The sequence below is a fragment of the Ursus americanus genome, chromosome 11, assembly GCF_024610735.1.
Source record: "Ursus americanus isolate L20-20 chromosome 11, mUrsAme1.1.p, whole genome shotgun sequence".
Lineage (NCBI taxonomy): Eukaryota > Metazoa > Chordata > Mammalia > Carnivora > Ursidae > Ursus > Ursus americanus.
In genome coordinates, this window is record NC_142137.1 from 74,593,045 (window position 1) to 74,617,595 (window position 24,551).

A 24,551-nucleotide genomic window follows, 5' to 3' on the forward strand; every position below is an offset into this window, starting at 1 on the left:
TGTGGTGGTGGACGCAGCCCCACAATGGAGAAACTGGGGCTCAAAGCCGAGCCTGCATCTAACGGAGGCTCAGGGTCTGTCGTTCTGAACGGGAGGAGAAAAATCAGCCCAGTCAGAATGTGAGACACTTCACAGGACAAGTGGCCCGATTTCTCTGAGAAATCCGTAACACCAAGAAAGGAGACAGGACCCGGAAGGAGAGACGCACCAGGCTCACGCACACCTGAACAAGCCAGCTGTGACCACACATTTTGGGGAAAGCCAGAGAAGTTGGAGTACGTATGGGGCCATAGTAACTTTATGAAGTGAGATTAGTAACAGCATGGTGGGTGTGCGGAATAAAGAGTCCTCATCGGTTAAATCCAAGCATGATGTTGTCTGATATTTAATTTAAAATATGCCAGAGAACTGGCAGGTGGGTTGCGCACGTGCGTAAAACCAGATGGACGAGTGTCAGGAAGGCTGGGTGATGGCCCCTTATCCCATTGCCCCCAGTTTTGTGCACGTTTGAGTGTCTCCATCAATAAAGCTTAGGAACACGGGCTTCTGCTTCAGTGCGGGTTATGACCCTCGCAGCGTGAGCGTAGGAGGCACATGGAATGTGAACTCTCAGCTGCAGTGACGGCTTCTAGACCACGAGCCGTGTGGAAGCCACGTGCGGAAGCCACGTGTAGCTGCTCGCCCGCCCCCGCCCCGCCCCCCCGCCGCCACGAGGTGGGCCGTTGGAGGCCATCCTGCGGTGGTCACCTGTCATAACCTGCAAGGACCCTTCAGTCCGCGGATCGAGAGGCCCAGGGAACCGTTGAGCTGTGTTAGACGCCCCTCCGACAGACTACGGAAGTAAGCACTTCACAAAGTCCTTAGTTTTAGGTATTTTTTCACGGATCATTGGATGCATTGTATGTTGCCTTAAACACCAAGAGACAAATTAAATGCTCATTCTTGGGAATTTGAGTTAAAAGAAGCCGTCAGGATCATCCTCTTAATCTCTTTTTATAGGAGAAGATGCTGAGTAATGGTGTTGAAGTTCTGGCCTTTTCTGCACTTTGCATGGTCTGTGGGTGCCCTGGTCGACCTTCAGGAGTTACTTTTCTTTAGGAACATGTCTCCTGAGCCTGGGGTCTGGCCCTCACGTGCTGAGAGCCTGCTGGGCTCCTGTCCCGTGTTATTGCTGTTCTTTGCTGTTCCTACATTCATCCTTGTTGCCGTCCTCTCCAGTCCCGTCCGAGTCCCACTGAAGTTTCAGGCTCAGAAGTTGGAGGGTTTTGTGCTGTTCTGAACTTTGCCCATCTAGATAAGACAGCATAGCTTTTGGTTGGGTGATTTGGGTTTTGTTTAAAGAAATCAGTGGACTCCAAGTTGTTTTTTAATGTAACAGAGCTGCTTGTTTGGGCGCTTGGTATCACTGACTCTGCCGACAGGGGCGCATGGTCGGTGCGGTGACCCCACGGCGGGCTCTTATTTCCAAAGTTGGAAGGGGCTGAGTTCGTGTTGGATTTCCTTTCAGGCTGCCGCCGAATTCGACATTGAATCGTCTTGGATTCAACCTGTAAATAGAATCCATCTCAGACGGAGCCGCAGCCTGGCCCCTCTCCTGGTTCTCCGTGGCTTGTGTGACACTCAGCTAGGCAAGACCAGATGGCCGGCTCGTCACTTTCTGTGGTTCTCCCTTACTTTTCACTCTTCCTGAACCATTCAGTCTGACCCTCCCAGACTGGAGTTTCTGAATGCAGCTAACAAAGCCTAGTCAAGCGATTCTCATGCAAATACCTGTCCTTGGGGTCAAAACTATTTCTGAGAAGTGCTTACAAAGACTGACGGATTTGTGATGCCCAAGACCAAGTTTGCAATGATGAAAGCTCTGTACGGTCCTTAACGGATTCCTTGTCCTTTACCTGGGGTTCACCTGGTCCTCGCAGTAAGCGGGGTGGCCAGCACCCTCTGCAAGCAGCTGTGGCTTCCGGAGAAAGCAGAGGCGCGGGCATGGGGCGGGAGCCCCGGGGTCTGCCCCCCAGGACGGCCCCAGCCCTGCTGGGATGAGGTGAAAACACAGTGAAGGTGCCCCGTTTGTGTCCCTGCTCTGGACAGCCCTGAGTCTCAGCACTGTACTTGGGACGGCTCGCGTGCCCTCCGACCGCAACATTCCGAACTGAACTCTTGGTTTCCCCTTTGGACGGACTCGTCTTCCTGTCTCTCTGTCTGTGCAAGTGGTAACTCCATCCACTCGGTTTCTAACGCCAGAAAGGGAGTCACCGTGGACTCTCGGCTTATCAGCGCTCGGTTCTGCAGGAAACTCTTCCCTGGGTCTCGCCTTTGCGCTCAGGGCCGCGCTCCCCTCCCCAGAGCTAGCTGACCTGGTCCTCTGTCACCTGCCTGTGTCTGAGCCACTCTGAAGATCAGATACATGGCCTCCTGGCTCAGAACCCCTCCATGAAGGCCCAAGAAGCTAAGGACAAGGTCGAAAACTCTTGATTCCGACCTCTGTTTTCTGGTCCATCCGTGCCACCAGACCGTTGATGCACGGTTCTTGCCACGCTGGCCTTGACCGGGACCAAATGCTGCCTGCAGGACACTGCACTTCTCCTCGGGCCAGAACGCCCTCCGGGCTCTGGGCCTGGCCCACCCTCCTCACCCTGCGTACTCAGTATAGGCATCACGGCCGGTGAAGGCCCTCCTGGGGGTCCCAGTCTGAAATGCACGTCTATGCCGCCTCCCTGCAGCTGTTCACGTCTTCAGGGTTCTTGGAGGAATTTGTCTTCAGCTCTTCTGCTTCACCCACGCCGGCTTCGCACCCGTGTTCACCACAAGACTCAGTTCGGGACTGGACACAGCCTCTCTCCATGCACACGAGGGAGTGAAACACACACTTCTAGTTCATTCCAGGGCACGGGGGGCCTCCTTATCCATAACAGGACCAACCAGCGACGGCGGACATCGGAAGGCCCAAGTCACAGGTGGAGGGTGCGGCCTCGGCCGTCGCCCAGCTGCTCGAGGCCTGGGAACACCTACTCTTTCCTGCAGTAAAATTGTGTGTCTCACGGGGGTTTTCTAGAATCAAGATTGAGTCCCTCAAACATGAACCAATTTTGAAGAATTGAAATTTGTCATAACGGCAAGTGTGACTTTTACAGACTTGTGGTCAGAGGAAGACGTTTGGATTTTTAAGGAGTTACAGGATTTCAGGAATCAATTCTCTTTTTCTTTTGTCAGTTTACTTCAGACTCATGTTCTTCTCTTTCTAGTCCGTTATTTCATATTGTAATCCAGATTCACAAAGAGTTTGTCCCCCATCCTGTCTCCAGCATGCACGGTGTCCCAGGACAGGACGTATTCCTCATGGGAAGACGCATTTGCCACGGGCGAGGGGCTGCCACGTGGGGACGTCCATAGAGCAGCCGGTGTCCGAAAATGACCCCCCTCCCCAGTATCTACTACGGGGAGAATTCCCGGTATTTCTTTCTTCCATGAATGACGAATTTAATCCAAATTGTGGAACTACGGACTTGCCGCTGGGGCCAGACTCCACTGCGAGCACATTTCACAGGCGGCAGGAAATGAGACTTTGAAAGGAAGAGTGACCACACAGTAGCAGTGACCACGACTAGTAGCAGAGTCAGAATCAGCAAGTCGGTTCTGTTTTCATTGTACTGACAGCTGTGGCTGCTTCTCACCGAAGACCCCGGAGAACCGCAGAGCCTGTGAGCATCGGCGTCCCACAGGCCCGGGCAGGGTCCGCCGACGGGCCAGGCGGAGCTGGACGCCACCGTCAGACGCTCACGCCGTGACGTCCTGTCCCCTGTCCGGCATGTGGAAACTTGCCAGCATCTCGCGTCGATGCACGCACACACACACACACGTGTGCCTGTGAGAGGGGCCGCCCTCCCTGACTGTGTTCCTGATCTCAGAGGGGAAGTGGTGGCGAGAATGCCTTCAAGTGTAGGCCCCGCCCTGTCGGTCACCAGCACGCTGTGAATGTGGAAGGAACCAGGAGCTACTTAATAATATTTATTAGCAACACGCAAACATAATAATGCATATATTCGTCCAGCTGTTTTTGAAAAATAATTCCAGCAGGACATGAACACCGTCCTTTGTGTCCTCGTCAGGGCAGCAGTAGAACAGCATAACTAATACTGCTGTGTAGGCTACGGTCGCTTAGACAGAAGTTGGCTGCTTACGGTCTGTGGCACAGCGTGTGGGGTCTTGGGACTCCCCTTCTCGGTTACTGGCACGCTGCGCCAAGCGTCTCTATCCTTAAGTCATCCTAAAGAATGTACGACACATCGTTTGCACTTGGTGTAGGGTACACGACCTGTGGTCTTTGTCTGACTCCTGGAGCGAAACACCAGTGAGCAGAGGGTAGCTTTGGGTGGACAGGGAACAGGTGTCCCGTTCCCGGGACGAGAGGGGCGGAAGCAGCCATGCGTGGAAGGGGGGCTGGGTGGCACCCCGCCGACCAGGTGTCGGGGTCCGGCCCTGAGGGATCGACAGTGGCTGTGTTTCCGGTGACAAGAAACAGGGAAGGAAATAGGGATGCTTTAGGGGTGAATTTGCAAAAACATAAGGAGCATCTTTGAACTTGTCAGAGGCAGAAAGGCGGGGCACCCACGTGCAGACTGGCAGTCTCTCTGAGCTCAGCGTGCACGAAGAAACAGCAGGATGTGAGTTCAGATTTGAGTTCAGTCCGTTGCCCACGGGAATATAGAGCACAGACAAGAGAATGTGTTCCCTTGAAGCCTTTCATGAGATGTGTCAAAAACGCCTGCAAACCGAGACAAACAATCCATTCGGAATAGGGCCGAGACTGTGAGCAGCCGGTCGGAGAACACTGGCTGGGCCCTCCTGTCTGTTCGCCTCTTTCCAGCCCTGCCCCCTCTGCCATGCTCACAGGTCCTGGTCCCAATGTCAGCCCCTGCAGCTGCCCTGCTCCCACTCAGAGGGAGGCCCGCAGACCTGCGGGCACTTGGAATGCGGCTCGGGTCTCCCCGTAGTGTGAACCTCTCTGCAGTCAGGCGCTCCCCGGATGACCACATGGGAACAGGATGACAGAGGAGACAAACGTGCCCCCATCCGGGCTTCCTGCTCTTACCAGCAAGATGTGTGGGACCTTACACCGGCCACCAAGTTTCCCGGCCTCCTTTCCTTGTCTGTGGACCTGGCTGGAATCACCTAGTTTCATTTTTTTATAGTTTATGGCCCAAGAGCACCTTCCCTTAGCTGTTGGGCTGATGGTGCCCGAGGGCCTGGGGAGTTTCCCACCATGGCATCCTCCTGACTGCATGTTCGTTCTTGGTGCAGCTCCTCGTGTTCCCCTGTCCTCTACATGTCCTGTGCAGAGGCAGGTGGACCCAGAGGCTTGGCCAGACCCAGGCTCCGTCCCTGAGGCAGGAAGGGGGTGAGTTCTTTACTGGGTGGTGCTTCTCTGTGATGGGAGCAAAGGTAAAGCTCATCTGTGTCACCAGGTTACGAAACAGGGTTAATCCAGCTCTGTCCTTCCTTCTTCCCTTACTCCTGGGAACTTTTAAAGAGATGCTTCCCCCATGTCCTTGCTGTCACCCAGAGGGACAGTCCGCGGGGATGCTCTGTTCTTTCCCCTCTATCTATGAGCTTTGCAATAACGAGGGGTTCCCTGGCTTCCTGCACAGGTGACCAGTGGAGGTCTGTTAAGTGTCGTGATAATGGGTGGACTCCCCTGCTGGGCTCTCTCCAGCTCAGAGGCCGGGCTCCAGAGTCAGGGAGACCCCGGGGCCTCCTGACCTCAGCTCTGTCTAGCGTCCTCACTCCCCCATGCTGTGCAGTTCAGAGGGAAACCCACCACTTTATTTTGTAGGGACTGTCCCTGAGGTTTGTTTTGTTGTCTGGTTGTGCTGTTTTTATGCAGGACTTGGGGTGGTTCAGAGTCTATACCTGCTTGTTTAGCGCAGGGACATCCAAACCTCCATGAACCCGTCACACAGTGCAGGGGCGGGAACATGGCGATGACCCCCCCTCGCCACCCCGTCTGAGGCCATCTCCACTTCAAATCTTATTTCGAGGTGTCTTCCATTGAACAGATACTATAAATATAGATGTTAATAAAACCTATAAATTATACAATATTTATAAATACTTAAAATACTTACACATTAGGTATAAAAACTTACATAGATTATACTTACAAATAAAACTGTATACACTATAGAGGGTTATATGTATATAAATTTCCTATCTGTGTTTGGTCCTAAGAAGTCATTGGCTAGTTTTAGTATTTGGGGGGACTGAGGTTTTCAACTCAACATGTTTGGTTTTTTTTTTTCATAGACAGGGTCTATGTTTTTTTTTTTTTTCTTAAGATTTTCTTTATTTATTAGAGAGAGAAAGAAAGAGAGAGACCACAAGCAGGGGCAGCGGCAGACAGAGGGAGAGGAAGTCGCAGACTCCCCACTGAGCAGGGAGCCAGATGCGGAACTCGATGCTGGGACTCTGGGATCATGACCTGAGCTGAAGGCAGATGCTTCACCAACGGAGCCACCCAGGCGCCCCAGACTCAACACAAATTTGCTGAGATTTATCTGTCTCGATGCAGGTAGCGACTCAGAGGAACCAGTGAAAACCTACCGACCACAGTGATGACCATCTTTTACTGTTTTAGCTCTTTTGGGCCGTGGAACCCAAACATCTCCTCCTGGGAGAAGATTGTTGCCTTATACTTGCAAGACTCACAGCCCGTCCAGCAGGTTTTGCGGAATAAGGAGCTGGTACTCCCCGAAGATAGTGTTGAGTGTCTGCCAGGGGGAAGAGGGAGCTCGGATACTGGTGCTGGAGTCACAGCACGTCCACTGCCCACCTCCACTGTCCCCAGCGGAGGTGAGCAGCCTCCCTGTGGTCGGCGCAACGAAGGCCAAGAACCGGGAAGGAGCACCCAAGGGCAGGGCCTTCCATCCTGAATGGAAGCCTTCGCTTAGCTGCTTCTGGTCTCAGCGTGTGGCAGTTGGATTAAAATTGACTTAGCTTCAAAATGTGACGGCTGAGTCGGTGGCAAACAGTTGTGTGCCCTCGATGTTTCTGAAAGCCGTCCGAGGGGACGGCATACAGATACGGAAGCAGCTCGGTGTCGGGAGAATGGCTTTGTTCATTACCGGCTCTGAGCGGGGCACCTGCCACATGGCGCCCCCGATGAGCCTCAGGGTCCCACGAGCAGGTGCGCCCACGCTGCAGGGGAGCCCCGAGGGTCTCCACCCACCCTGCCGCACGTCCGGCCGTTCCCCTCCGGAAAGAAAGGGTGTCGTAGGGCAAGAGCTTGAAATTTTAGATAAAAGGAAATTATCTTAAAAGGCCGACGGAATGAATCTTACTTGTGAGGAGAAGGGATGTTTAGCAATATGAATGAGGAGGTATTTGTTTGGATAGGCAGGAAAGAACATTTAAGCTGTGTTTGGGAAAACGAAACTTTGCTCTTGGAATGATTTCAGATGTTTAAGATGTAGTGATCCCACTGTAGGATGACATTCTAAATAGCCATGGGGAGCTTTGGACTCAGGCTTGTTTTTATGGCTTTTTATGTTCCTTATATGGTGTCCCTTGAGCTTTTGGGTGAGACATTGTGAACCTTAGCATTTTTCATTTGTTTTTCTTTATGGTTAAAACTCCACCGTTTGAAAACAGCAGTAAAACACTTTGGGGTGTGTGTTCCTGTGTAATTCATCGTGAGGCACTAGGGTTATGAGTTGGCATAATATTAAAGGAATACCACCACGATCAGGCAACAGAAAAACGAAAATATGTCTCTGGGAGGGAGGGAGGGAGGGACTGAGGATGGTGGTCAGATTCTGGGTCTGGGAGCCAGGAATCTGGGCTCTGCTCTGAAAACCATGTCCATGCCTTAGTCCTGGGGGGTGTCTGAGAGCTCTTTCTTGCATCTGCTTTCAGACTTTGGGAGTGGAAGAGATTTAGGAGCTCCTTCTGCCGTAGACGGTATTACCATTGTTACCTAACATCGCGGTTACCATATGGGGATAGACTCTCCTGATGCCACTCTGGCACACGGTGCTCCATGGATACTCAGCGGAGAAATGTGCTCCCCATCAGCGACTCCCTGGCGAATAGCACCTGTTTCTTGAAAGCCGGGTTGGGACACAGCCGCACACAGTCTCCGTGTATGTACCAGATTAGGCGTCTCGGGAGTTGTGCCACAAAGGAGGCTGCAGTCAGGCCCCTCTCCTTGCTGGCCCAAGTCACCGTGGACCAGGTTCCAGCCCCATCGGCTCTGCTGAGCTCTTCGTTATGGTAGCAAGGGGCCTCCTGCTCTGCCAGGTGCAAGTGACAGCTGGCAGTGAGGACCTGAGTGACCCCCGCCCCCGCCCCGTGCTGTGCGCCACCCACTTCTCTGTGTTACACTGACCTCATCCCCTTCCTGTTCCATTTACATGTCAGGATGACGTCTAAGGCAGTGACATAGAGAGTGACCTGGAAGGGCACCAGCTCGGGGGAGGGCCCGGGTCATCTTGTTAGCCGGGGCGGCAGCAGGTGTCAGGAAGGGGAGAGGGACTCAAGGCGCTTGACTGAACGTGTTGGCAGGGCTACTACTTACTGATTGTCTCACAAGCTGACTTCCCCGGTGCCCACCTGTGGTCCCCATAGCATTTCGCCTTCGGTTATGAAGACAAAAAGGCTCGGCTCTCTGGCGAGATCGGTATGTAAGCCAGGGGCCCTACAGAGTCTGCACACCACAGCCCACTTCTGTGTCTGCAGAGCGGCCGATCTCTCTGTCTGTCTCTCTCTCTCTCAAAGCACCGGTAAGAAGACGGGAAGACACATCTCCAACAGCCGTCGTGGAAAAATCAAATGTCTATGGGTTATTCACCACTGCAATTGTTGTTGTTGTTTTTTACTTCTTTCTGTACGCCAGTCTTTTCATGAATTTACACTTCGTTTTAGAATTGGAACAAATTCAAAATTTTATTTTTTCTTTGCCTAAGGACAGGGGATCTACAGCTGCATTTCTTGCTCAAGACAGCCTTTGCTTCTCTGCACACACGATGGCTTTGGAGATAGTTTCGCAAGATCAAAAGTTGATGGGTTTTAAAAAAAGAAAACTTTAAGCACCAGCAGTTATCGTTAAATTATAGCAAGTCTGAGATGGGACTTCTTGAGTCCTGGGCAAGTCTTACACCTGACTTGAGCTGTCAGGTGCCCCGAGAGTCCGTGTCCTGGGCCGTGGCGTGTCTGTCTGCTGTAGAGAAGGAGCCCGCTGGGCAAGCCTCCGCAGATGCGTCTTCTCCCATCAGCGCCTGGCCCGCCATTCCCCTAGAGGGGAAGTAAGTGTTACAGTCTTTGGGGACCATATGGTCTCTGTCTTGTTACCCAATCGTGCGGTTGAGTAAAATGCATCCGTAGACAGTCTGTAGCCCAGGGTGTGGCCGAATTCCACTAAAACTCTGTTTGCAAAAACAAGCGACAGGCCGGACTGGCCCAAGGGCGGTGGTTTGCCAGCCTCCGCTCAGGATGGTCATTGCAGCCCTGGCTGAGTCTTACCGCCTTGTGTGCTCTTTTTTTTTTATTAGGAAACCGTCCTGGTGAAATGTGACCGGCCTGCTCACGCTTTGATAAATAAGACGTATAATTTTGAGAGGTAAGTGCTTTGACGCATAAAGCAGCGACAGACAAGGACGAGTCTGGCGTTGACGTTTGCTTCCCGGGGTTCGCCGCACAGCCTGTCGTTTGCGCTGAGCGCCGAGCAGCAGGGGCAGTTTAGCGGAGCAAGCGTGTCTTTCCTGCAAGTGGCACGGGAGCATGGGGCGTCCCCTTCGGCCAGGACGTGACCACACCTTTTGCAGAAAGTAAGTGAAATGGAATCTAGATCTGGATATGAAGCATAAAACCACAAAACGCAGAAGGTCTTTGTGACCTTGAGAAATGCCACTAAAAGCGTGACCAGTACGAGAAAAACATCTACCGACCGGACTTGACCACAGTGAAACCGTTCGCTCGGTGTGCGAGCTGGGTAGGGGAACGCACCGGGAACCCACGCCGGAGAAAATCCCTGGAAATCAGAGCTCCCCAAGCACGTGTACCCAGCCAACAGAACAAAGCAGCCCCCTCAGCAAGTGGGCAAAGTGTGCGGACAGACGTGCCCGCAGAGGGAGATGCCGCCGTCCTGAGTTTCCCGGGAGAGTCAGCTGCGAGCCCGGTGAGCCCCACCCCCGCACGTCAGGACGCGAAACCCGCTCACACCGACCGGGCCAAGTGCTGGTGGCCTGACGTGAAACACAAACCGAGTCAACGACCCAGACGCCCCGGGAGAGACACAGGCAGGGGGGAGGAGAGCAGGTGAGAGGCCCCCTGCGCCAGGAGGTTGGGAAGAGATTGTCACACAGGAGCCCGCACGGGGACGCTCTGGGGAGAGCTGTTCTTCGCGGTGGTGGCGTTGCTGTGCTTTTGTCGATAACCCGGACCTGTTGCTTCAAAAGTGAACCGTTCTCTGTGTAAATTTTAAAAATACAACCAATTTTTCAAAGAGACTTTAAGAGACAAATGAACCAGTTGTGATGTGTGGATCCTGATTCAATCAAGAAACTCCGACTCTGTTTTTACAAAGAAAGCTGGTGTGGCCGTGTGGGTTTCCGATCCAGTCCGCTGCCGGGGAGAAGCAGGGCCGGGTCGTCGTCGTCGTCGTGGGATCAGTCGATGCCAGGACGTGCCCGTCCTGCGTGTGATGCCAGCAACGCAGAGTCAGTGACAGCAAAACCGATGGGGCCCAGGGAGAGAGAAGCAAACCCCTCAGTTTGGTCAGAGACCCCGCCTCCTCTCGGAGACGACAGAGCAAGAATACAGAGGTCGGTAAGCAGAGGCCCCTCGAGCGTATTTGATCCAGCAAAGTAGAAGTTAACCAGCCTCTCTGTCTTCCTCTGAAATGATGGGAGGACCTTGGAACGCTCAGGCTCGCACCTTGCAGTCACCGGGTTAGACACAGAGACCCCCAGGCCGTGGGCTCCCCCTGGGCTAAGGGTCCCGAAGCTCTGTCACTCCCCAAGACGTGCTGACCACCTCCGTGAGGACTGGATGTGGAAGAGGGGGACATGGAGGGGAAATGTCGTCCCTGGGGCGGGCTCTGTGACAGCTGGTGACCCTGCACAGCAGGAGGGTGCCCTTCACCGCTGGCTGCCACAGCCTCTGTGTCCTCTCTAGGGACACACGCTCTCAGGGAGCCCAACCTCCATGGTGGAAGGGTCACCCCCTGTGGACCTGGTGCTGGCGAGGACACAGGAGGGCTCTGGCTACCAGCCATCCCGCCACCCTGCTGTGCCAGATGTGGGGTCCAAGGCTTCTTGGCCCCAGAGGAACCCCAGAGAACCCATGCAGGGTTCTGGCCCAGGAGTGCAGTCAGACCCGCAGCTCACCCACCCTTGAGACCTTCTGGTCACTGCTGTGGTGGCACGAGGGCACGACAGTCTCGGTCAAACACACTGCCGCCTGTGCGTCAGGGTCTCTGCCCCGGGGTCTTGTCTGTGTCACTGAAGCACATGGTCCTGGGGTGACGGTCTTGAGCCTTTGCCTTGAATGATCACATCCAGGGCGAGAGGGTCGGCATGGTGCTTCCCTCCGCACATGGACGCTCTTCCCCGCCGTCCCCCGGCTTCCACCACGGCTGGCCGGGAGCTTGGCGGTCACTTTGTCGGATGAACATGCCCAGACCTAGTAGGAAGAGACTTTACCCGCAGGGCTAGTTCGGCCAGGGAAGGATTCCCTGCACAGGGCCGTTGCTGCCGCATGGAGGGCCTCTGAGGGCTGCCAGCTCACCGGGGTCAGGAGAAGGGCTTCGGTTTACAGGAGCGGAGTGGGAGGCTGCCTCGGGGAACACAGGCCTCACCCTGAGGCCAGCCAGTCTCGGGGGGGACGGCTGTGAAGGAGCCCCCAAACCCTGGCCCGGTCTTCATGGAATTGCTTCAGTGTGACATTGCCCCCACCTTGGGGCCGCTATCCATATTCACGCGGTCTGCAGGTTTGTGGTTGTGGTTCCTCCTGGGGGACCCCCCACCCCCATCTGGAGCCCGAGGCACACAGCACACTCTCTACCATTTATCAGGACCCGCCCTTCAGGCCTTGCCGCTGCAGAGGGCCTGGGTCCCCCATCCCTGTGTGTCCCCCTCCAGAGGACCAGCCTGGCTCACTGTGCCACCCCGCAGGGCAGCCCCATCTTCTCCGCAGTCCGGCGGCCTCTCCTCCTGCAGCTGGAACGTTCCCCCCTTCGTCCTTCCAGGCTGTGTGTGTCCTGTTCGGCGTTTCTGCTTACGTGTCATCAGTGTTAGGTGCGTGTGGAAGGGGGCAGGTGGCCACACCTCCCGAACCCACCCTGCCACGGGGCAGGTCTTTAATCCACTTCACGTCCATGTGGTCCCTCAGATTGTTCCAAGCACGTTTCTGCAAATCAAGTCACTCGACCTTGTCAGGAACACCTGGGCAGGTGCCACAGGTGAGGACACTAAGGCTCAGCTGGTCCCATGCCCTTTCTGGAGTAAAGTCTGAGTCTGCCAATGATGCCCGCACTGCCTGCAGGAACCGAGAAGGGATGGCAAGGGCGCCGGGGCAGGGACGCATCGGCTGTCCGTCACCGGGACCTTGTTTTGGGGAGTAGGGAGGAGGGGTGCCTGCACCTCACTCAGACACCGGGATTCTTGGGTTGGTCTGTGGCAGTGGTCACACACACTGGGGATCGGACCAAAGAAGATCTCGACTGTGGTGTTTGAACAAAAAAAGAATTAAAGGAATATGTGCACATCACTGTGTATCTGGGTTCAGAAGCAAGAATTGAAATCTCCGCAGGAATTTATGGAGGGGAGTCGTGTTTTGGTACTCAGCACCGTGCCCCTGGTGAACGGCAGAGTGTGCGGGGCTCATGGAACCAGGCCGCTGCCTGTTTAACAACAGCTTTTTATGGAACTAATAAATGTCAAAATATTTTATTTCCGTTCCGAAAGAAAATCTCAACAGTTTCAGTACTTAACCCCTTTTTAAAAATAAATGTGTGTCAAAGAAAAATACACTCCTTACTCTTCAGGGAAAGTATGAACGGGCCCGAGTCAGAGGAGAGTTGCTGCTTCCCAAGAGGAATAAAAACATCTTCTTATTTGTTAAAATGGCAAACTAAAGTAACAGCCGTTGGCCCAAACTGCCGTCAGAAGAATACTGAGTCCTTTGATTGTCTCAAGTCTGAATCAGGCGGCTGAAGGCGGCTGCATTCTCTCCTTCGGTGCCTTTACGCCATCGTGGACCCCCGGCGTGTTCGTGTGGACTCCCCTGTGGTCACAAGTTCGAGGCTTCCCCAGCTCCCGCTACAGCCAGCGGAGGGCTGTAGGTGAGCCGAGGGCCTGCAAACCAGGTCCTGACAGCTCAGTTAACCAGGAGTTAACCAGGTAGAGAAGAGAAAGGACACTCCAGGTGGGGAGACCAAGGTCAAAAGGCACAGTGAAGAAAGCAGAAGAGGGTCAAAGACTCCCGGATGCCTCCAGTGGGGCTGGGCGTAGATTGGAGCCAGTGGGGGTGCTGTCTGTGCAGAATGAACACCCCCCCACGTGGCTGGCCTTCCCCAGGCGCCTGCAGCTTCCCGCTGGGACCTGGGGCCATGCCTGCCCTGGTTGCAATGTCACCTACGCCTGGCTAGCTTCTCTCGCGGGGGCTGGACGTCTTTTCAGGCGGCCGAGAGCCGTGCGCGGTTCTTCTCTGTGAACGCTCAAGTCTCTAGACGCTCTTCTCCAAAGACAAAGAAAGGACTTCTAATATGAGGAGAGATGTAAGGAGCATATGCCTACAATAGAAGGAGATGTTTAAGTTTAACACAAAGAGGATTGGCCTTTTTCTTCTCTGTTTTTAGGAACATTTTATATGTTAGGGATATTGATCTTTTATCTGTGACTTAAATTTCAACTCTTTTTCCAGGTTTGTTATTTGTATTTTTTTTCTGAAATCTCTTAGCCACACAAAAGCTTTTTCCCCTTTAACTCAGATTGGAGAAAAATATACCCACATGTTCTAGTAATCACGCGGTTTATTTTTTACATTAAACATTGTGCTCCCTTTGGGATGTATCCTAGAATAATTAATGTCCAAGGAACGGATCCAGTTTCACCTTTCTCCGTGTGCCTCCCCAGTTACCGTGACAGCACTTAGTGAAACAATCTTGTCCCCGCTAATCTGAGACGTCTCCTTTACCCACAGCTGCCAGGCGCAGTTGGGTCTAGTTCTGCATTTGTCTCGGGCGCCCTCGACTGCTGGCTCCCGCGCCCACAGGAGCTGGCAGGTGCAGGCTTCACAGCCCTCCCCCCATCTTATGTAACCAGCTGCTTCATTGTGTCCAGCTGCTGAGCTCCTGAGTTACGACTCGGTACAATATTACCAAGTGCAGGTGGCAGGACTTTGACCTTGGCTTCATGTTGGTGGGAAAGACCTGAGTGTTTCAGTAAAATGCTCACCAAGCTTAAACTATTTACTATGTAGGAAAAGTTTGCCAACCCCTGCTGTAGATTAGAGATTGAGAAGACATTCAGCCAGCAGCCACGGGAATGCCTTGTTTGAATCATGAGTTTTAAAAACCGACAGGAAAAGTAAGCTTACCAGAGAACTGGAGAAATGTCGGAGAACACGGACTGACTTTGGGGGATGATGTTAAGGAATTACCATTAATCTTTAAAAATGTATTAATGGTAACGTCATGATGTTTTTTGGAAGCGTCTTCAGCTTCTATAGGGTCCGACTGGAGGGCTGCGGGCTTGCACCAAGTAGCGGGCCATGGGGAATTCGGTGATAAGTTAAAAAAAAAGATTCAAGGGGCTCCTGGGTGGCCCCGTCAGTTAAGCATCTGATTCTTGGTTTTGGCTCAGGTCATGATCTCAGGGCCATGGGATCGAGCCCCACGTTCAATGGACATTCTTCTGAGAGCAGAGCCTGCCTGAGAGTCTCTATCTCCCCTTCTCCCTCTGCTCCTCCCCGCCCCTACCCCACTCTCTCGCTCTCAAATCATAAATAAATAAATAAACAAATAAATAAATAAATCTATTTAAAAAAAAAAGATTCAGGAGCTCAGCAGCACACACTTGCCCCAAATGATCATGCCTAATAAGCAACATTTTATACATTTAAAATTACTCCAGCTTTGGAGATACCAAGGATCAATTGGACATTATGACACATTTTGAAAATGAAAGGAGAGAGACATTTGGTACCAGCTAAATAAAAGCCTGTATTTCAGACATCTCAGCTTAAATGCAGAGCACATTGGATTCAGTACAACTGACCACGAGGGCTTATTTTGTAAATTTGGTAGCCTAGCCCAAATTCTGTGTTTCAGCTGCATTCCAGTCTTGTTTCGAACTGTGCAGTGAGCTGCAGTTTTTAGGAGTTCCTTCCCCCTTAGCTGTATTTGTGCTTATAAACACAGAACCACATCGGATTCCCCTTTCCATGGCGGACATTCCAGTCCCATGACACGTAGGGACATTCTGCTGAACTAACCTGGGGCCTAGGAAAACAATACTTTGAAGAGCTTGAATGTAAAAATTAAATATTACATATCCAGTGTTGCCCAGAGTATGATTTTTACATTATTCTTGTCAGACCCACTTAAGTGGAGCTAATTTAGTCCCAGGATAATTACATGGTATCCTTTCTTTTTTTCTTGCTGGCTTGCTGCTGCTTTCTGCTTTGCAAGCATTCATAATTGTGTTTTTATAACAGAGGAGACATTTCTTCGGGCTCCTTAGCCTCTGTTAGCCTGAAAGGTAATGGGACCCATCTCTTACTGTTACAAAGATGGTTCTTGGTTGGGGGCTTGGATAGGAAGTGGATAAGGCTCTGGTTTTTAGCAGGTTTTCATATTTGGTCACTAATGTAAACTTCTTGTTCTTCCGATAACGTGTCATTTTCTCTTTGCCTCCCAGAGTTTATGGTCCAGCAGAATCTCAGCACGCGGTATTTGGGGATGTGTGCCCGCTGCTTACGTCTCTCTTAGATGGGTGAGTTAAAATATCTTCAAGGTCAGTGATCACAGTTATGAGTAACCGTAAGCAGATCTCAGTCATGCTACAGAATGCACGTGTGACGTTAGAGTCTGAGCGTGTAACACGACGGCAGAGCAAACCTGTAGCCCCATGTCGCTTAGCGACCATCAGGGGGAGTGGGTCTGCCTGCCGGGAAGGGGCCCACCCAGGACTTGAGGAACGGCTGTCAGTGGGCACTACCCTCCGGTTCTAGTGACACGTGAAGACTGAGCTATTGCCCTTGTGCTCCCTGGGACTCTTTCTGCATTTTAGAATTTTCAGAAAGTCTGTGGAGCGTGTCAACACTGCACTGGGAAACTCATCATCCCTTTGGGATGGAGCCGATTCCCAAGGCCGCGGGTCACACCTTCTGAGTAAAGATTGCGTCTTTAGCAACAGATGGAACCAGGTGTGTGTGGCTGAGACACAACACTCCCAGACTTCCTACTTCGGGATGCTGGGAAGAACCCCGGTGTGGTGGGGGTGTCTGCACACAGCGTCCTGAGGAAGGCGTATTTGCGTTTGCCCAGCAAAGGCTGCCACACAGCCAATGTCCACAGACTGGAAACTGTCATTATAGCCCCATTTCCGCCCGCAGTGCCCCGGCACCTAACGCACATTGCGGGCGCCCAAAGGGCACAGGGTGTGATGGCTCAGGTCCCCACGGGAACCCTGGGCCTCCCGCTGCGCCCACTGGTAGGGCCGAGCCTCCCGCGATGACATGGCTTCTCCTTATGCTCTTCTTCTGGAATGCTGGGGCTCTGAGATCCATCCAAAGAGAAAGTTCTTCCGTGGAATATGATAGGAGGGCTCCTTTTTCTTTTTTTCTTTTTTGAAGTAGGCCTCTTTTAAGTAAGCGGATTCCAGAAATAAAAAAGGCACAGTGGTTAAATGCTCTTTGCCAGAGTTGCCTTTCCATTTTAAATGTGAAACAGATGGCATTATTGTAAGTCCTGAGCTGCTTTCGTCAAGGGGCTGCCTTCCTCTCTGCATTCCTAAAGGGCCTGAAAGTTCCCTGTAAGAAGAGCTCGCGATCTGCTGAGACCAGGGTATTCCCGCCGGGGAAGTGCACCGCGTCTCCTCGGGGAAGGTGTGAGATCCGAATGCACTGAGGTTTTTGCTATAAAGACCTGGAGACGTCCCAATCCCGGAAGACACACAATGTAGGGCGGTAGCTTCGAGGTCCTTGTCGGTCTTCGCCCTAACATGCTTCCTGCGGGACTGGAACAATCGGTCCTGGAGGGAGGCCCCCCGGTCCCCATTGAAGGTGCTGGCCAGCCCGAGCGCTCCTCGAAGTCCTGGGACCCAACACGGCCTCTGCTGGACTGACTCGCTGGGAGCACCTCGGGCCAGTCAGTCAATCTGATTGAAAGTCGAGCCATGAAATCAGAGTCTCGAGGTGGGGCCTGCGTGGGGACGTCTCTGAAGTGGGGTCAGGGCTTAGCACTTGGCCCTGGAGGTCTGGGTCACCCGCACCTTCATGGCCAAGAGTATACATTTATATCATTTATATATTTACATCATAAATGTATATCCTCTCATATAAATTTATATCTATTTCAAATATTCTTTTGATGTTCCCATCTTGACATTTTTGGCTAAAGAAACATCTGGAAGGAAATGCAGGGAGCCCGCAACCGTCCCTGTCCTCTGTGGGGTGACCCCCAGCTGTGGGGCGTGGGGGGCAGCGCGCCTGTCGCAGGGACCGCGTTGGCGCATTCTGGCTGACTGCCGATGCGGCATCACCGGGTCTCTTGGAATAACGACGTCTGAGAATAGCAGCGCTCGCCGTCGTGTATGTGATGGGACGTGTGTGTAGAAAACCAGTGGGAAGTGGTGTTCCGCGTGCATTAGAAGCAGCACGAGTTCACCGAGACGAGCTTGCGTCGGGTGGCCCGGCACTGCACTGACAGAGAAGATGGGGCAGAGGAGGGGTCTTGCTCAGGGTGGGACCCCCGCGAGGACCTTGAGCGCAGGGCGCCAGCGGCGGGCGCCCAGAGGAAGTGTCGAATCACCGAGGAGAAGCAGGTGCCGATGAGGTGCATGTGAGTGTGTGTAGCCGTGAGTGTGTTCTAGCCCGATACTGCGTAACCAGACAGCAGCGGGGACTACGCAGAAAACAGCTACGCCCTACGAAAGCCTGATTTGTAAGGGATGGGGGAACAGAGGGATACAGAGCGACATGGACCGAATTTCGCATCCGAGGCAGCGTTTCTCTTAGAAGCCAGTTGTGGCCGGAGAGCACCGTGCTCGCCGCAGCTCTGAGTCTGTGCTGGGTTTCAGGTACAACGTCTGCATTCTGGCGTACGGACAGACGGGATGTGGGAAGAGCTACACCATGCTGGGTCCACATTCTGAGGAGGAGCGTGTCCCAGCGCGGGGCCCGCACAGCGACCTCGGGATCCTGCCCAGGGCTGCCGGGGAGCTCTTCAGGTACCTGGGGCAGGGAGCGCGGGAGGCGGCAGCACCGCGAAGGGACACGGCCGAGCGCCCCCATTCACAGAGACCGCACCTGACGCTCCTACCGGAACACACTATGGTCCGGTGTTTAAATACTCAGAGCCTCGGTACCACAAACACTAGAAATTCTTATGGCACGTTCATGTTGAAATTCTGTCGTCAAGATAAAACTTTTTAAGATTTTATTTACTTATTTTAAGGGGGTGGGGCAGAGGGAGAGAGAATCTCAAGCAAACTCCCAGCTGAGCTTGGGGCCCGACTCAAGGCACGATCTCACGACCCTGAGATCGTGACCTGAGCTGAAATCAAGATTGGACACTTAACCGACTGAGCCACCCCAGCACCCCCAAATCAGAACTTCTTGAAAGAGATCCCTAGCTAGACAGTTTCCCTGACCAGAAGAGGGTGGAGCATGGAGGTTTTCTGTCCTAGAAGGGAGGGGGACAGAGGGAGACCCCCACTGTCTTTTCCTTACCTCTTGGCCCTGGAAAGAGTAGACACATCTGGTTTTCTTCTTCGGAGTTACAGTGAACTGGGCATGTTGAAGATGCTTCTGTTCTGGGGAAACATTTCCGGAAGAAACCCACCGCATTTTCATGATTTTACCAATACAGTCACTCCCAGAAAACGTTAGTAACAAGTTGTCCTTGCAGCCCAAGTTACCAGGGAATGCGGGAATAAAGCTGTGACATTCCATCCTCTAGGGCTGGACGCTGACTGTCCCTGCCTCCAGGGGCTGCTGTGCAAGGTACCCATTCTCGCTTTGCTCACCCTGCTTTGTAAGTGCTGTGGGCACACTCCGCGACCATGTGTGGTAGTTCCCAGGGAGACGGCCAGCACCTCGAGAGAAGCCGTCTTCCAGCAGCAGGTGTCCCAGGGAGCCAGGGGCGTTCTGTGCTGCCCATACCCTGAGATTCGGTTCCTGTCTCTGTCTCCTTGCCGAGCCCTTTTGTGTCTTAAAATCAGACACTTCTACACAGCCTAACATCTTGGAGCCTCTTCAGACTGATATTCCTTAAGTATTAGTGCACACAGGCAATGCATCTATTAGGTTTACTTGTGCTAACTACTTCTGAGAAGCACCTGTCAGGACAGGTGAGGCTGTGCCATGTAACAACCATTCCAGAAATCTCAGTGGCCACGTGGCGAGGCCGCCCCTCCCGAGTGTGTACCTGTGGGGTGTCAGAGGTGGGGAGGGAGGTCTGGGGTGTGGGACCAGCCCCGCGGACTTCTGGGAGGAGCGCTTCAACCCCGCCCTTGTTGCATCAGCCCAAGAAGGCACTTGGCCGCCTCAGAGTCCCCCAGGGCGGGGCTGGGGATCTCTGGTCACAAAGACCTCCCTCTGGGGACACTGTACTCCATCAAGTGTTTGGTTTAGTGAGTCCCAGACATGCTCAGCAGAGCCAGGCCGGTGCTGTCCTCCTGAGAGACCTCACCAGCCAGCAGCCACGTTGGTTGGAAGCTAAGCAGCGGCCACGTGAGACCACGGCAGAGCTGCAGCAGCTCTAGGCTTTCCTGGGTGTCACGTGGAAAGAGGGGTCGCGGAGGGACCCTGGCGTTGGGGAGAAGATCTTGGTGTCTGCCACGGAGGAGAGGGGCTGGGGGCCGCCGCCCTTCCAGGCTCTGGGGCCCTCGCTGGAGCCTGCGGACCGCCCTTCCAGCGCCCTGTGCTCATTCGCTCCCTTGGCATCGTGAAGGTGCCTGCTCGGTGTGACATCCATTCCGAGAGCGCCAGCTGTCCACGTGGGTGGAGAGAAGTCAGCCGCATGGACGGTACGAATTGTGAAGTCACCAGCCACGGGTATTCCTTCCTGCTAAGCAGACTCTCAAGGCCCGGAAACAGCGCTGAGGCAATAAAGCATTGAGGCCTGAAGTCACGGGCGGGAGAACAGCGGGAGCTGAAATTTATGGGACTCCTGGCCTCTCGTCTTGCAACAGGGCCCCCACGGGCCCCCCAGGAGTCAAGCACAGCCTTGATGGCCCCGCAGATGGGACTTGACAGCTTTCCTGAGTCTTGGTTCATCGTATTCCCGGTGTGAGCCGTGTGCTTGCGGAAAGCTTGGTTTACAGACACACCTGTCTTACCCATAAGGACAGCAAACAGACAGCAAAGGCCTGGAAAGCGTCCGTGTAGGTCAGGAGGGAATGGTAGAGGTGATGTCCCCAGCCTCACTGAGTAGTGAGGTCGCGTCACGGACGAGTGCTCACGTCACCTCGTTTCTGCAGTGGGCTCTGTGTCTTGAGTCGGGGCGTGGACTGAACGTGCTCCAGGCCCGTAGCGCAGTGGCCCAGGGCATGCCGGTCCTTCAGAAGGAAGTTAGAATCTCTGATTTTCCAGTTGCAGGGCCACAGGCAAGGCTTGCCTCCCTAGCCTCGAGTTCACCATTTGCAAAAAGCAAGAATAGTTGTCCAAACACAGAACATTCCTGCTGCCTTGTTTCCTACGCCCAAGCAGACTCGATCTGGAGAGGAGCGTGCTCAGCCCCACCCGCACGCAGGTGGGTTTGGGTGCCTGACTCAGAATGCAAGTCGTCCGTCTGTCTGCCCCAAACACAAGGCCGTAATGACCTCAGGCCTGGATACCAGGGGATGTTCTTGTGAACCCTTTACCCTAAGAAGTCTTGCTCTGGGACTCCTGCGGTTACCAGAGGAAGGCACTCCCCTGCCATTGTATTTTTATTTATTTATGATTTAAATTCCATTAGCCAGCAGTACATCATTAGTTTTCGGTGTAGTGTCCACGACTCATTAGTTGCGTCTGACACCCAGTACTCGTCACCACACGTGCATTTTAAACACAATGAATCCCACCTGGGGATTCTCTCTGGCTCCTTCCAAGCCGGGTGCTGGCACCGCGTCTTTGTGGCAGATCTCAGCTTATCAGCCAATGTTAGGGGGCTTTTCTACCTGCCAGGCCGAAGGCACAAGGAGTACAGAGAACGCACGTGGTAATTTCCAGCCCTCAAACAGCCCAGAACGAACACAGACAGGACCCAAGAGAATGCGCAGGATGAGGGCGGCCGCCCCCTGCCCTGCTCGGGGCCTTGTAACCCCTTTCTGACCTCACGGGAGCCTCACGTGTTTTTACCACACCGCACTGGGATGGTTTACGTGAGCCTCCTGCCGACTGAGCGCTCGGCTCTTCAAGGCAGAGACTGAGACCACTTTTCAGCACTGTTTGCAGACCCTAGCGAACTACTGCGTACCAGAGGGGCCAACGAACCATGCATGCAGCAGATCAAGAAAATGTTAATTTCATGGAAGAAAATCTTCAAATCAACTCCCTGGTATTATGTAGATAAGAAATTTCGAATTTGGTTTTGTGAGCCTGAAGCCACGGCCATGGACACGAGGGGATGGAGCCACATGCAGAGGTCAGGTTTACGCGTGCGTGTCCTCGAGAGCGGAGGGGGACGCCCAGCCCCCAGCTCGGCTGACCTCGCTCTTCGCTCTTCCCACGGCTACTCTTCCTAGACTCTTCTCCTCAGACCCCAGTGTGGGGGACGGTCCGAATCTGAACTCTGTGCCAAAAAGTATTTTTAGTGGAGAATTTACTTTTTCTTTTGTCTCAGTCTTTCTCGTTTTCTTGACTGGATCATCAGAAGACATTAATGGCTCATTTTACTCTGGCCTCTCCGTAGCTCCTGAGTAAACTCAGTGTCGCCGTGCTTGCGTAAGACACACCAGGCTGCGTGCTTCCTCGGCAAAGACACCCTCCTCCCACGCTGGCCTTCCAGCGCCGGATCCAGAATTTCTTTATGGACAGGAAAGCACCTTAGTCAGACTCAGATGGTCTCACTGTGCACATGTCAGACAGGCACTGATCCCCAGGAGATAGGGGCGGCCTCCGTGGGCTGTGTGGGGAGGTTAGTGGAAAGGCGCCAGCAGAGACGTGGGCGGGAGGAGCTGGGACGGTGGTCACTCTTCCTCTAACTGGGGTTATGGGGTTTTCTCTAAGCGGGTCGTATCTATATTTTTAAACCTTTCCATGGTCAGCACATAGCACTTTACAATTTGAAACAGAAGACGATGTGCAGCCTTGTAAGAGGCTGGGTAGGTAGTCAGGAGGTCACGGGCAGGACTTGGCTGGAGGAGTCCGCTCTCGGTCCTCCCTGGGACAGAGCAAACCCCAGCCCCGGAAAGGTGCTAAGAGTCCTCCTGTCCTTGCAGCTGGCTTTGGGCTTCTGCGTAGTGATGAGACTCGGGCCAGGGGCTTTCCGCATGGAGGCCCATCCCCTCCTGGGCTTGGGATCCTAAGGGTACCTGCCGACGGCTGAAATCATTCATTCAGATAAAGCAGCTGTTCCCTGGGCAGCTGCTTACCCTGCAGTTTGACCGGTGGTAAGACGGCGCCCGGTACTCACGGGCTGGGAGTCTCACTGCGTGTCCGGGACCCTCTCCTATGAGGCTGTTCCCCTACAGCTTTGTTCACGGGGCCGCCCAAGTCCCCATGTGGGCTGAGTCCCTTGTGTCCCCCAACCCCTCCCAGGCTTATTTCAGAAAACCCGTCAAGGAGCCTGAAGGTCGATGTGTCCATAGTCGAAGTGTATAATAACGACATTTTTGACCTTCTGGCCAAAGAGCGTCGCACAGTGGTGTCTGGGCCCAAGCGTGAGGCGCCGACCACCAAGGCCGCAAAGCGGGAGGTCTCTCCGCCCACCCGACGGTGAGTATTCGGCCGCAGCCCGGCTTCTCTGAGCGGCCGGCAGCTTCACCAGGACCCTGAGTACAACCCACGTGTTGGCCGGATCTGCACGCGTACCACTGAAAGGGTTCGCTGTGTTGGTGCACTTAGGACATGTCGTGCATTTTTCAATTTACTTTAGAAATTATCTTTTTAAAATCAATTAAAACAGACAAGTTAATTAACCTTTTAAAATATCTTGATGAAAAATGCATGGGACAGGTCCTATCCCCATACTCCAGATGAGGGAGCGAGCTTGGAGAAGCAGACTTGCCTGCGGTCCCAAGGTTCACTATAGACGTCTTCATCTCCACTTGTACGTATCAGTATTTGATAGAATATAGTAATTATTCATCTTGTAGCAAAGGACATCTCCTCCTACCGATTAAAGATGCGTGTTCCCTGAATCCACGTCTGGGTGTCCGGTTTGCTCGCGGGGATGGGGAAGGCTACCGCCCCTTGTTGATGAGGGCAGTGAGCCCGTCCTGGGATCTCAGAGTCAGTAAGGGAGGGTCTGCAGCTCTTTCTAGCATCTGAAAAACCCTACAGGATAATACATTTAACTGTAAGTTTGCACAACGTAACCAGAACTCCCAGCTTTTGACCAGTAAGACTCGGAACAACATAGGTCCTGCTGATGGGAAGTTCTAATTAGCGGTCATCTCTCACTAACTCAGAGAGGGGCTTTTATTGGAGTCCCCGGGGCTGTACTAAATAAACGAATGCGTGATGTGAACAGTCCTGAAACAGTCGATCATCCATCGTTCACGACACGTCGGTCCGTCAGGCTCCAAAAGTGGAAGGCGTTTGATTTGCTGTGTCTTATTTTGCCTAAGATGCGCCTGAGTCCACTTTCTTGCAGTAGGTCCACTTGGTCTGTGTGACAGGGTGGGGGCGTCCCTGGCCGCCACCACGGGCACGCCCCATCACTCCTGCACTCTGCCAGGCCCGTGCACAGTGCGGAGGACTTCATCGCGCTCGCCGCCGGAAGCCTGCGGCTCAGGGCACAGCTCGCCACCCAAGTGCACGCCCGATCTTCCAGATCCCACCTGATAATAACGGCCACTCTAACCACAGCCCCCACCTGCAGCAGCCCCGGTAAGCGGCCGTGCGCGCCTGGGCAGGGGCATGGAATAGAAACTGCATGGATCCCCAGGATGGGAATTGCAAACAGAGCTTAGGGGGATTGGGAACCCTGGCTGAGAAGAGAGGGGATCGGGGTGGGGGGGCGGGAGGAAAGGCTTTTTTAGATAGGTTATGACACGGGGAGAACGGGCGTATTTGTATCTGGGAATATGATGACCGCGTCGTGAGTGAGACTGTGAGTGAGATTTGGGTTTAGAAGATCACAAACCAGTATATACAATGGTGCCAGTTACGTAAGAAAAGTAAGGCAC

General features: G+C 53.5%; 1 protein-coding gene across 3 annotated transcripts in view; it reads left to right on the forward strand.

Annotated features, from left to right (window-relative positions):
• Positions 1 to 24,551, forward strand: part of KIF25 (kinesin family member 25) — a 50,039-nt gene that overhangs the window by 21,889 nt on the left and 3,599 nt on the right. For all 3 annotated transcript variants that reach the window (XM_087865687.1, XM_087865686.1, XM_045770626.2), the window contains 5 exons: positions 9,543 to 9,610; positions 15,912 to 15,986; positions 18,294 to 18,443; positions 22,960 to 23,136; positions 24,101 to 24,252. In XM_087865687.1, the coding sequence (XP_087721813.1) occupies positions 9,543 to 9,610; positions 15,912 to 15,986; positions 18,294 to 18,443; positions 22,960 to 23,136; positions 24,101 to 24,252 (622 nt within the window). The remainder of the gene's footprint in view (positions 1 to 9,542; positions 9,611 to 15,911; positions 15,987 to 18,293; positions 18,444 to 22,959; positions 23,137 to 24,100; positions 24,253 to 24,551) is intronic.